The sequence below is a fragment of the Protopterus annectens genome, chromosome 13.part0 (assembly GCF_019279795.1).
Source record: "Protopterus annectens isolate FY-2018-M chromosome 13.part0, PAN1.0, whole genome shotgun sequence".
Lineage (NCBI taxonomy): Eukaryota > Metazoa > Chordata > Ceratodontiformes > Protopteridae > Protopterus > Protopterus annectens.
Window position 1 is genome coordinate 35,823,440 of NC_056747.1, and position 11,897 is coordinate 35,835,336.

The 11,897-nt window shown below is 39.5% G+C and overlaps 1 protein-coding gene across 1 annotated transcript in view; it reads right to left on the bottom strand.

Moving 5' to 3' along the window:
* The window catches only part of ANKRD24 (ankyrin repeat domain 24), a 266,617-nt gene extending 258,545 nt beyond the window's left edge, over positions 1 to 8,072 (bottom strand). Inside the window, 2 exon segments of the mRNA XM_044090602.1 lie at positions 6,494 to 7,137; positions 7,140 to 8,072. Of these exon segments, the coding sequence (XP_043946537.1) occupies positions 6,494 to 7,137; positions 7,140 to 8,013 (1,518 nt within the window). The 5' untranslated portion in view covers positions 8,014 to 8,072.
* Positions 8,073 to 11,897: the final 3,825 nt, after the last annotated feature.

Sequence of the window (11,897 nt, forward strand, 5' to 3'; positions counted from 1 at the left end):
TGCCCAGTAAAATATTCATGATTTTTCTTTGCTTCTGGCAAAATGATAAATTTTTACACATATATTGTCTTCATTTTACCATGTCTTTTGAGCAAAGATCATATAATATCATAAAAACAAGTGACCACTGAAACACTGGATGTACTTGCACTATATATTAGCTCTTGTAAAGATGTTCATAATAAAATGTAAGCAATTCTATTAAGATATCAAGCTATAAAACACAATCAAGAATGCCACTGTAATGTTAAGAATTTTACGGCAAACCAGTCCTGAGTGCCATATCAACACACTGGCTTTGTCACTGTCTAGGGTTTAGGCCTCACTCTATATAAATTAACAGAATTGTTGCTTTGCCTGATGAAATATTTAGAACTTATTTCACTTTTGATGTAATAAGAACTCTTTGCAATTGTATTCTGAACATTAGTTTTACTGTGCCTTTTCAGGAAAGGTCGAAAAGCATGTGAGTGGAAAGCAGGTATAATGTTAGACTGTGGCAACAAATGCACTCTGGAACATTAGATATGATAGCTGTAGGGAAATATCACCTTGCCTAGTGAGATATTTTGTTTTACTTCTATCATAATGATAAATCTGTGACTATATTATTCTCAACATTAGTTTTCCCAGCAATTTTTCATTGTTAATCAGGAAAATTCCAGACTGTGACAACACATGATTGGATGTGTTAGCTTTGATGTAAGAGGGCACAGGTCATATCTCTGAAACACAAGATTGGATGTGTTAGCTTTGATGTAAGAGGACACAGGTCATGTCTCTGAAACACAAGATTGGATGTATTAGCTTTGATGTAAGAGGACACAGGTCATGTCTCTGAAACACAAGATTGGATGTGTTAGCTTTGATGTAAGAGGACACAGGTCATGTCTCTGAAACACAAGATTAGATGTGTTAGCTTTGATGTAAGAGGACACAGGTCATGCCTCTGAAACGCAAGATTGGATGTGTTCGCTTTGATGTAAGAGGACACAGGTCATGTCTCTGAAACACAAGATTGGATGTGTTAGCTTTGATGTAAGAGGACACAGGTCATGTCTCTGAAAAACAAGATTGGATGTGTTAGCTTTGATGTAAGAGGACACAGGTCATGTCTCTGAAACACAAGATTGGATGTGTTAGCTTTGATGTAAGAGGACACAGGTCATGTCTGTGAAACACAAGATTGGATGTGTTAGCTTTGATGTAAGAGGACACAGGTCATGTCTGTGAAACACAAGATTGGATGTGTTAGCGTTGATGTAAGAGGACACAGGTCATGTCTGTGAAACACAAGATTGGATGTGTTAGCTTTGATGTAAGAGGACACAGGTCATGTCTATGAAACACAAGATTGGATGTGTTAGCTTTGATGTAAGAGGACACAGGTCATGTCTCTAAAACACAAGATTGGATGTGTTAGCTTTGATGTAAGAGGACACAGGTCATGTCTCTGAAACACAAGATTAGATGTGTTAGCTTTGATGTAAGAGGACACAGGTCATGTCTCTGAAACATAAGATTGGATGTGTTAGCTTTGATGTAAGAGGGCACAGGTCATGTCTCTGAAACACAAGATTGGATGTGTTAGCTTTGATGTAAGAGGGCACAGGTCATGTCTCTGAAACACAAGATTGGATGTGTTAGCTTTGATGTAAGAGGGCACAGGTCATGTCTGTGAAACACAAGATTGGATGTGTTAGCTTTGATGTAAGAGGACACGGGTCATGTCTGTGAAACACAAGATTGGGTGTGTTAGCTTTGATGTAAGAGGACACAGGTCATGTCTCTGAAACACAAGATTGGATGTGTTAGCTTTGATGTAAGAGGACACAGGTCATGTCTGTGAAACACAAGATTGGATGTGTTAGCTTTGATGTAAGAGGACACAGGTCATGTCTGTGAAACACAAGATTGGATGTGTTAGCTTTGATGTAAGAGGGCACAGGTCATGTCTCTGAAACACAAGATTGGATGTGTTAGCTTTGATGTAAGAGGACACGGGTCATGTCTGTGAAACACAAGATTGGGTGTGTTAGCTTTGATGTAAGAGGACACAGGTCATGTCTGTGAAACACAAGATTGGATGTGTTAGCTTTGATGTAAGAGGACACGGGTCATGTCTGTGAAACACAAGATTGGGTATGTTAGCTTTGATGTAAGAGGACACAGGTCATGTCTGTGAAACACAAGACTGGATGGGTTAGCTTTGATGTAAGAGGACACAGGTCATGTCTCTGAAACACAAGATTGGATGTGTTAGCTTTGATGTAAGAGGACACAGGTCATGTCTGTGAAACACAAGATTGGATGTGTTAGCTTTGATGTAAGAGGACACAGGTCATGTCTGTGAAACACAAGATTGGATGTGTTAGCTTTGATGTAAGAGGACACAGGTCATGTCTGTGAAACACAAGATTGGATGTGTTAGCTTTGATGTAAGAGGACACAGGTCATGTCTGTGAAACACAAGATTGGATGTGTTAGCTTTGATGTAAGAGGACACAGGTCATGTGTCTGAAACACAAGATTGGATGTGTTAGCTTTGATGTAAGAGGGCAGAGGTCAATTCTTCTACAGCAGATCATGATAAAAACATGTAAGCAGTACTTATAATATACGTGGGTGAAAAACGCCCTCAAGAATGCCATTCTACCCCAAGGATTTTACTATAGCTCAATCCAGATTTACACGGTATTTGTCAATACATAAAATTTATGGGTCTATATCATATCATCAAAGGTTCAACTCAATGAACCTCTGTCCGTCAAACCAAAAACAGTGAACACTCACTTAAGCAAACATTGACATCAGTGAATATTTTGCACAGGGAATGGATTTAGTTGGCCAACATCAGGAAATTTACCATTTTCCCCACTGTAGTGTGATCTCGGAGTTGGTATATATAGGTAGGGGGATGGGGGTGGGTGCAGCCCCACACCTGGGTGGGTTGACATAGTGCTGTGTGTGTGAGACGTTGGCAATGTTGGTCAACTAATTCTATTCCCTGTATAAAGCATTTGCTGATGTAAATGGTTGCTTAAGTGAATGTTTGCTGTTTTTGTTTTGATGAATGAAAAATCACTGAGTTGAACCTTCAATGATATGATATAATATGATATAGACCCAAAATTTAAGCCTCACTTTATATGCAATAAGAGAAATATCATGTTGTCTGGTGAAAGTTTGACCTTTTTACTGGTGAAAGAAGAAGTTGGTGTGTATTTATGATGGGAATTTGTAGTTTCCTCCTTTTTGAAATAAGGTGAAACAGTCCCCCCAGCTGAAAACTGGGTATTATAGTTGACTGTGCCATCAAACTAAAATACAAATAAATGACATGTGCTAACTGGGTAAGCCCACTAAAGTCACAGTCCCTATTTATTGGTGACCTGGCCACAAAATCTTGCTCAGAGTCTCACAGTAGGCAAACAGAAGCTGTGGGGATCAAGCTCACTACCGGTGCAGGGTCTGAGTGCAACCGTCATCTGAAGCAGCTCAATTGTTAGGTGTACAAGAGCCTGTGCAGCAGAAGCAGGACGTCTCTAGTGCATGTGGCGACCCATACTTTTTTAGTGGCCCACCACACAGGGCAGTATTGCAGTCTGGGCAGCAGCAGCAGCATTTTCCTGATGTTTCCTCACATTTACCCCTCTCTCTTTGTGCAACTCTTGTGAGGCCCTGGCAAATCAAACCTACACATTTTGGTTAGGTTGTTTTTCTTAGCAGTCAGTGATATCTTAGCTATGAAGTGCTTGCCCAAAGGATGAAGATATGGCTGAGCAATGGAAGTGAGGAAGGTGCGATGATCATGGAATATTTTCTAAATATTCTGTTTAAGCTTAAGTTCATACTTAAAGTGGGTGCATCTGTTTTCTTTCAGTAGATTAGAAAGGAGGATATATATATATATATATATATATATATATATATATATATATATATATATATATATATATATATATAGCTTTACCCACATGGTGGAAAAAAGAGCTTCTGGTATCATTTTGTAGCCTTTATGGGGCATTTACAATATCCAAAACATCTGACGCTCATATCTACTACCCTTATTTTGCTACTGTATGTGATGACAGCATCTGGTTTGTGCTTGAGAATGACATCATACCTTGTCCCCTTTGTAAAATGGGTAGCAGGTACAATTTGCTTTGAGTCTAGCACAATGTATTATTTTTAACATTTCCAGCCAGTACAAAGCTACATAACTAATGTGTAACTATGTAGAATATGCCTCCCAGAACCATGGTGTCACAGTTGACCTAATTCAGTTAATTTTGTCTGCAGGTTCTGCAAATGGAACACACGTTTGGAGCTGGCATGGAAGCTGTCATTAAATACCTACACAACCTTCTCAGCTAAGGAATTCAACAAATATACAAAAATGCACTCAGTGGTTAGCTCTTCCAGGGCTGGACAGCACACTGTGAATTACTACACTGACCACTGCTTGGGTGATTGGTCACATTGTGGATCACTGCTCTGACCACTGGTTAGGGGGTTGGTCACACACTGCATTCCTGCTCAGGCAACTGCTTATGGGCTGATGACAGTCTGCATCACTGCTCTGACCAGTGACTGGGGATGGTCATGCTGTGCATCACTGTTCTGACCAGTGACTGGGGATGGTCATGCTGTGCATCACTGCTCTGACCAGTGACTGGGGATGGTCATGCTGTGCATCACTGTTCTGACCAGTGACTGGGGATGGTCATGCTGTGCATCACTGCTCTGACCAGTGACTGGGGATGGTCATGCTGTGCATCACTGCTCTGACCAGTGACTGGGGATGGTCATATTTGTGCATCACTGCTCTGACCAGTGACTGGGGATGGTCATGCTGTGTATCACTGCTCTGACCAGTGACTGGGGATGGTCATGCTGTGTATCACTGCTCTGACCAGTGACTGGGGATGGTCATGCTGTGCATCACTGCTCTGACCAGTGACTGCAGATGGTCATGCTGTGCATCACTGCTCTGACCAGTGACTGGGGATGGTCATGCTGTGTATCACTGTTCTGACCAGTGACTGGGGATGGTCATGCTGTGCATCACTGCTCTGACCACTGGTTCCAGGCATAGATTCAGATACTTCTTGCTCTGCTACATGGAAGTTTGGAGTTGAGACGTTGGCATAATGGGTAAGGTGTTTCCCTTACAGACACAAGATGCAGGGTTTGATTCTCACACAGAGTAATTGGCTAGGCTTAAAATAGCCCACAAAGGCAGTTAGCCTAATACTAACATATGAACCTATGAAAGTAGTAGATCAATGGCCTAGTAGTCAGCCATATGTGTGCCACTATCTATCCCAGTTAGAAGGACTGTGCCCATGACTACATACAAATGGACTAGTAGTCAGCCATATGTGTGCCACTATCTATCCCAGTTAGAAGGACTGTGCCCATGACTGCATACAAATGGACTAGTAGTCAGCCGTATGTGTGCCGCTATCTATCCCAGTTAGAAGGACTGTGCCCATGACTACATACAAGTCTGATGAAGAGACGGCTTTCCAGGATGTATGAATTACATTTTCATTACTCAACAACACGTGTGCTGCAAATCTGTTCATTTAGGGTTGGGAGGGTGGCCTAATGGTTAAGTTGTTTGTCTTACAAAACACAAGGTGCAGGGTTTGAATCTCCCAAGGGATAATTAGCTAGGCTTAAAATGGCTCGCAAGGGCAGTTAGCCTAGTACTAATCTAATCTATGAACATGTTCAATATGGCTTGGAGAAATGAGGACTTGACTTCCATCTGGTAATATTGTTAATGTCAGGATTCCCACTGAACTGAAAGGGCTCTGGCTAGATTTATCATGGCATGGCTGTAACATCCCATTTTCTGTAATTCTGCAAACAACATAATGGATGCAATAAAAACATTTCTTTAAAAAACACATGCGCATTTTATGGGCCACAAGCCACTGTTCAGCACCGTGGTTGCTAATGAGGGCCACTGTTCAGCACCATGATTGCTAATGATGATTTGAGCAAAGACATTAAACCTGAAAACACAGGGGCCTTGGATGAATGGGGAGCTGCTGAAAAATACTGTGATGTGATATACAGTATCTGTGCCTTTTTCAATACCAGATTACCACTTAATTTGCAAAAAGAAGGAAACGTTGCCAAGACTAGTGTTGGTATATGCTTTACAAGAATCATGAGTCAAAGCGCTGCAGCACAGACTGCAGGAGCAGAGAATGAGGATGTCCACTAGCAGCAGCATGGTTCTCAGAGGCTGCTGCTCTCTGATAGGTTATCTCTGGTCAGCAGTGCTGTATACTGTGCGACTTCATCTGTGGGTATTACAGCTGTATCTAGTTCATATTTTTACAGTCATTTTGTTTCACCAAATTTTACTTTTTAGCCTAGAACATCATGTACCCAGTCTGTACTAAAAACAAATGACTTCTTACTGTATATTTTTCTTTTAGTAAAAATGTTTTTTTTGTTTTTTAGGTTACCTTACCTTTTTGTCCTTTTCTTTTACAAGAGTTGCTGAATCTTCAATGTGCTTGTGCAGTTCCTGAATGCGCTCAGATTCTGACCGCAGGTCATTCATCTGTTTCTCCAGGACAGCATATTGTGCCTCCGCGGCCTGTTTTTCACTCTTCATAAAAAGTGCTTCCCTTTGTACCTGAAATACCTCTGTGCAAGTCTTCTCGTGTTTCTTTATGAGGTCATTGAGTTTCAGAGTCAAGGTATTTACCTCTGCCTGCAGGGAACATTTCATCTGGTCATATTCTTCCTTGGGGACTGTTCGTTCCTTCTTCTCTTTCACATCTGTCTGCAGTTTAGTGACCTCTTTATGTTTGGATGCCAGTTCTTGTTCATACTGTTTAGACTTGCTGTTCAGTTCTTCTATTTGTTTCTCTAGTGTTTCCCTTACACGTCTGTGGTCACAAAGAGGGATAACCTCATTCTTATAACTCCCAAGTTCATCCTGCAGTTTTGTCACGCCCTTCAGTGCTTCATTGTGCTTTTCAGTTAGACTTGATAGTGTTGTATTAGCTTCCAGTAACATCTCATTTAGTTTCCTTATAACTTCGTCATGTTCTTCTTTAGATATGTATGCAGATGTTAACTGCTCCTTTAATAAACTCAGCTCTTCTTTTTCTGGCCATGGTCATTTTGCAGCATCTGCCAGCTGTGTTTCATTTCCTTATAGGCTTGATTTACCTCAGACAGCTGTTCTTCAAGTTCACAGATACGTGATGCTTTCTCAGATGCCTTTTGCTTTTCAACTACAAGTATCTGGTTTTGCTCAATGACCTCTGTTCTGGCCCCCATGACTTCATTCATTTTTCTGAGTTCTGATTCTGCCTGACTTAGTTTTTCAGCCAGCATGTCCTTTTCTTTGTAAGTCTTGTCCAAAGTCTGGTTGAAGGACATTGTCATCTTTTCATACTCTTCCAAGGAGATTGTCTGACTTGCTTTGGCTGCCATTTCCCTGTTCTTTTCTTCTAGCTCCTTCACTCTCTGACTTTTCTCTGTCTCTGCTTCCATAGCTTTCAGTAGATCAGTTTTCACCTTTTGGAGCTCAGATTCAATTGAGTTATCCTTGGACAGCGTGCTGTCCTCATCTTCTACAGATGGCACCCTCACCTCTGCATGCTTTTGGAGTCTGTTTATCTCGATCAGTGCCTTCTCATACTTAGATTCAGTCTCTTTGAGTTTCATTCTTACTTCTTGGAGGCTGATTCCTTCTGTAAACATGACATCTGTTGAGTCTTCCTGATATTTGCCTTCTGTCTGCAAGCTGCCTTTTAGTCCAGCATTTGAATTCTGTTTTGTTTCCTCTAGAGCTTCTTGCAAAGATTCAATCTGCCCTTCATATTCTAGCTTCAGCTGCTGGTAAGCTTCTACAGATACTAGCTTATTTGAAGGTTCTGATGATGTGGCTTCCTTCAAAACCCTTAATTCAGATTGGGCCTCAGAATACTGATCCTTGAGTCGGTCGTGCTCAGTCTTCAGAGAATCATAAAGCATAGCAGGAATGAAATCCTGATCAGCTGATGTCTCACCATCATCTCTTTCATAATTTTCTAGTATCTAGGAAGGAGAAAGCATGTATTAGATAGCTAACACACACACATATTATCCGCATAGTCTGAAATAAAGCACATACAATGTATTTTGCTACTGTAACTTAGAATTGTTTATAAATGTAAATGACCTTTCGTGTTTGTGAGATGTTAATACTAAATTTACTTTTAAGAATATGTGTGCATATTTTATATATATATATATATATATATATATATATATATATATATATATATATATATACATACAGACACACACAAACACACACACACATATGCATATATACTATACATATACATACACACACATACACAAACTGTATATTTATTTATTTAACCTTGCATGTACATTTACATAGAGAGTAGAATTTTAAGCAGCAGACACACCAGTGCTTTCTTAAAAGCAGTAAATTTAATAAAGAAACATAAATACATTAAGCAGAACCAAACCTTGTAGCAACATTTGAAATAAAACAGTAGTTCATCAATAAAACAAACAGTTCAGGCTATTAGTCGCTCTAATGACAACTGCTCATTTCTGATGCAAAACAGGGGCTTAGGAGATGACAGTCTCAGGATGCTTCCTCAAATTAAGAAATGCTCAAAAAATAAAATTCTTTATCAACGGTCTTCAAAACAGGTAATCCAAAGTATCAGTATCTGTCTCTGAGATGTTCATTGACAGTTCCAAAGCTGACTACTCTGGCATCACTTTGTCTCTTTTCTCAAGTGTATTCCAGACTCCTCTGGATTCTTGCTACCTTAAATTCTGCTACAATTAATTTATTCTGGCCTTAAAAAGTACAGGGGATACAACTGCACTTGCTTACCTAGATTATAGGTAACAGCCCCTATTTCCTTGCTGACTGTGCATCCCCTCATACAACAGCTTTGTCCCCCCTTCCAGAAACCACATTAATTTCCTTTTTCAGTGCTGGCTGTCTTAAAACTCTATTTTTATGTCCATTTTCCTTGTCCTTGTTTGCTAGGCATCTACCCAGTGGAGCCACCATACTATACTGCAAAGGGCCTCCTCCTACCTCGATCCTGCTCAAACATCTGTGGCCCCTAGATGAGCTATCTGCATTGTAATAGTGAGCATCAGGATGGTGCAGAGTTTGGAAAGGGAATAGTCGAAGGGCCGGGGCCAAATTGCACCGAATAAATAGTGTTTTCTTTCTGCTTCTACATCCATTATAGGGGTGCATAATCGATAGCTAGGGCGAAGGTCCAACCTAGTACATTAATATTGTAGGGACCCTAATGCCCAATAAATAGACAGGAATTTTCTCTCTCTTGTGAAATATCTGCCCTCAGTCTTATTTACATTATGATTAAATCTGTTGCCTATTTCTGTGGTCGAAGTGCCACCAGCCAAACCTCAGAAGTATATTGATACTTGATGAAAATTTGGTGAAGTCAGAGAACATCAGAACTGACTCAGGAGATAGACTTTGCTTAAGGTTTTTGAAAATCCTCTTCAGCTTCTGACATCTACCTTACCCTCTTAGGCAGTTCTCTTTGGGTATATTTTAAGAGGACGAGCTATGGAAGCAAACTGGAGGATACATTTCCCATAAGACCATAAAAACTCTCACTTGCCTTTTTGTTAGAGGAAAGCTGTCCATTCTTCACTACTTCTATCTTTTCCTTTTAAAGTCTGATCAATGATTTCCAATTTAAAGATTAAAGGTATCTGACCACAGTCACCCCTACCTTAAGCCCAGCATCCTTAGTGAATCCAACACTGGTTGGGCTCTGAAAGAACTAAATCTCAGTTTTCTGAGTGCATGACCATATCATCCAAATAGTTCACAGCACAGGAGAGGTGAGGCATTAGTACATAGTTCATTATAAATGGCTGGGGTCCCATACATACATACAAATATTTCTAGCTTGGGTAATAATGCCCTTCTAGCCTGCTAATATACCAAAACTGTCATTCCCATAATAAGAGTCCAAGTTGTTTTTTTAAAAATATCTAAACTAATGCTTGATTTTGTATAATTTGTTAGTCTATTCCATGTACCAGCTGCTCTCTCAGTGAACCAAGTAGCACGTCTTTCACTCCTATATAATATTTTTTTATTTCTCCAAGTCTTTTGGGGTTCTAACACCATGATGGGAATGGACCCCATTCCTAAGTCAAAGTATGATTAAAGTTCATGAAATTAGTATTGTTTCAATCTTTGATGTTGGCCAGAAGTGCTCTTCTCACACACAATGTGCCCAGTAATGACTCCTTCTGCACTTCGTACAGTTACATGTATCGGTAACATATCTAAATATGATTGTAAATGATCTTTTTATAACAACTGTTGCTCCTGTTACTTTTGGAATTCTCTGGGTATCTTTCTTCCACAAATCCTGGTATTTTAAGATTTTGTGTCTCTATGTAAGTAAGACACTGTCACTGGGTGAAGCAGTTTCAATGATTAATGTTACTTTTGTCTTTTTTTCATGGACTATATCTGGTTTTCTTGTATCTATTTTTTGAACTGTTTATAATGGGATGATCCTATGTGATATAGACTTCATCATTTTCTGTGATGCTTTGTAGCTCATGTTTCCAGTGTTTTTCAGCTACTTAAATATTATACTGTTTGCACGATCTCCAATGCACAGTCTTGCCACATTATTATGCCTTTCAGTATACAGTCCTTCTGCCATTAGTATGTCACAACCAACAAGATATGCGACTGTTTCCAGTTTTGTTTTACAAAACCTACATTTGTCTGTTTCTCCCACATGTTCAATGGACTTTATAAACCAATGTGTATGCAGTCCACTATCTTAGGCCACCAATATTAACCTTTCATCCTTTGGTTTAAATTCACCTCTCCTTAACCATTCCTGCATTTGATCCTGATCAACATGAGGTTGTTCCAAGAGTTTCCTATACTTGCAGCTATATTTATGCATTTAGCACATTTCATGCCTCCTCATCGGATCCTTCACCTTATATTATTTCGGTTGTTTTTTGGCACATTCAGTTGCTGCCTGATTTTTATCTACTTCTGGTTTGATTTCCATTCCTGCTTCATGCTGTTATGCTTCTGCTAGACTGAACAGGGATGTCATCTTAGATTTATTCTCCTGAAGTTTCAAAACGTTCACTATGTTTGTGTCTTGTGAGGTCAGCAGATATGTATGTAAACAGTTGCAGATTTATACATGTAATCTATTTTGAGGAGGCCTATACCTCCTTCAGTACGGGGAATGTATAGTCTTGGTATACACTGATTTTTATAAATCATTTGATGAGGGTGAAACATCCTTCTTGCTTTCCCATCCAAACTATCCAACCAACTTTTGGGATCAGTCAGTCACTCCAAAGCTGTAAGCTAGGACAGGAAGAGCAAACTGGTTTATAGCTTGGATTTTGTTCCTAGATGTCAACGCTGTTTTCAGTATTAACTTTAGTCTTCTAAAATAATTTTTGCAAAGTTTTATTCACATTTGTTCATGTTTTATTGCTGATCCTTCATCACCTCCCAAATATTTACATACTCCATCGTTTATATCACATTAGTGTCCCAAACTGAGGTTTTCTTGGTGCTACAGCTTTCCTGCTTGAAAGGTTGCTTTTACACATTTATCAAGACTAAATTACATTCTTATATGAAATGAAAACATTTTTCCACTTGCAGTTGTGCTTTCAGCAACTCATCTGATGAACTATACAGTTTTAAATAATTCACAAAAAGAAAACGAGAAAGTCTTTATACTTTGTTGTTTTCTGGGAACCAAATTATAGCCATAACCTAATATGTTAAGTAGACAAAAGAGCAGTGGTGAGAGAGAGTCACCCTGAAATATCCCCCTTTG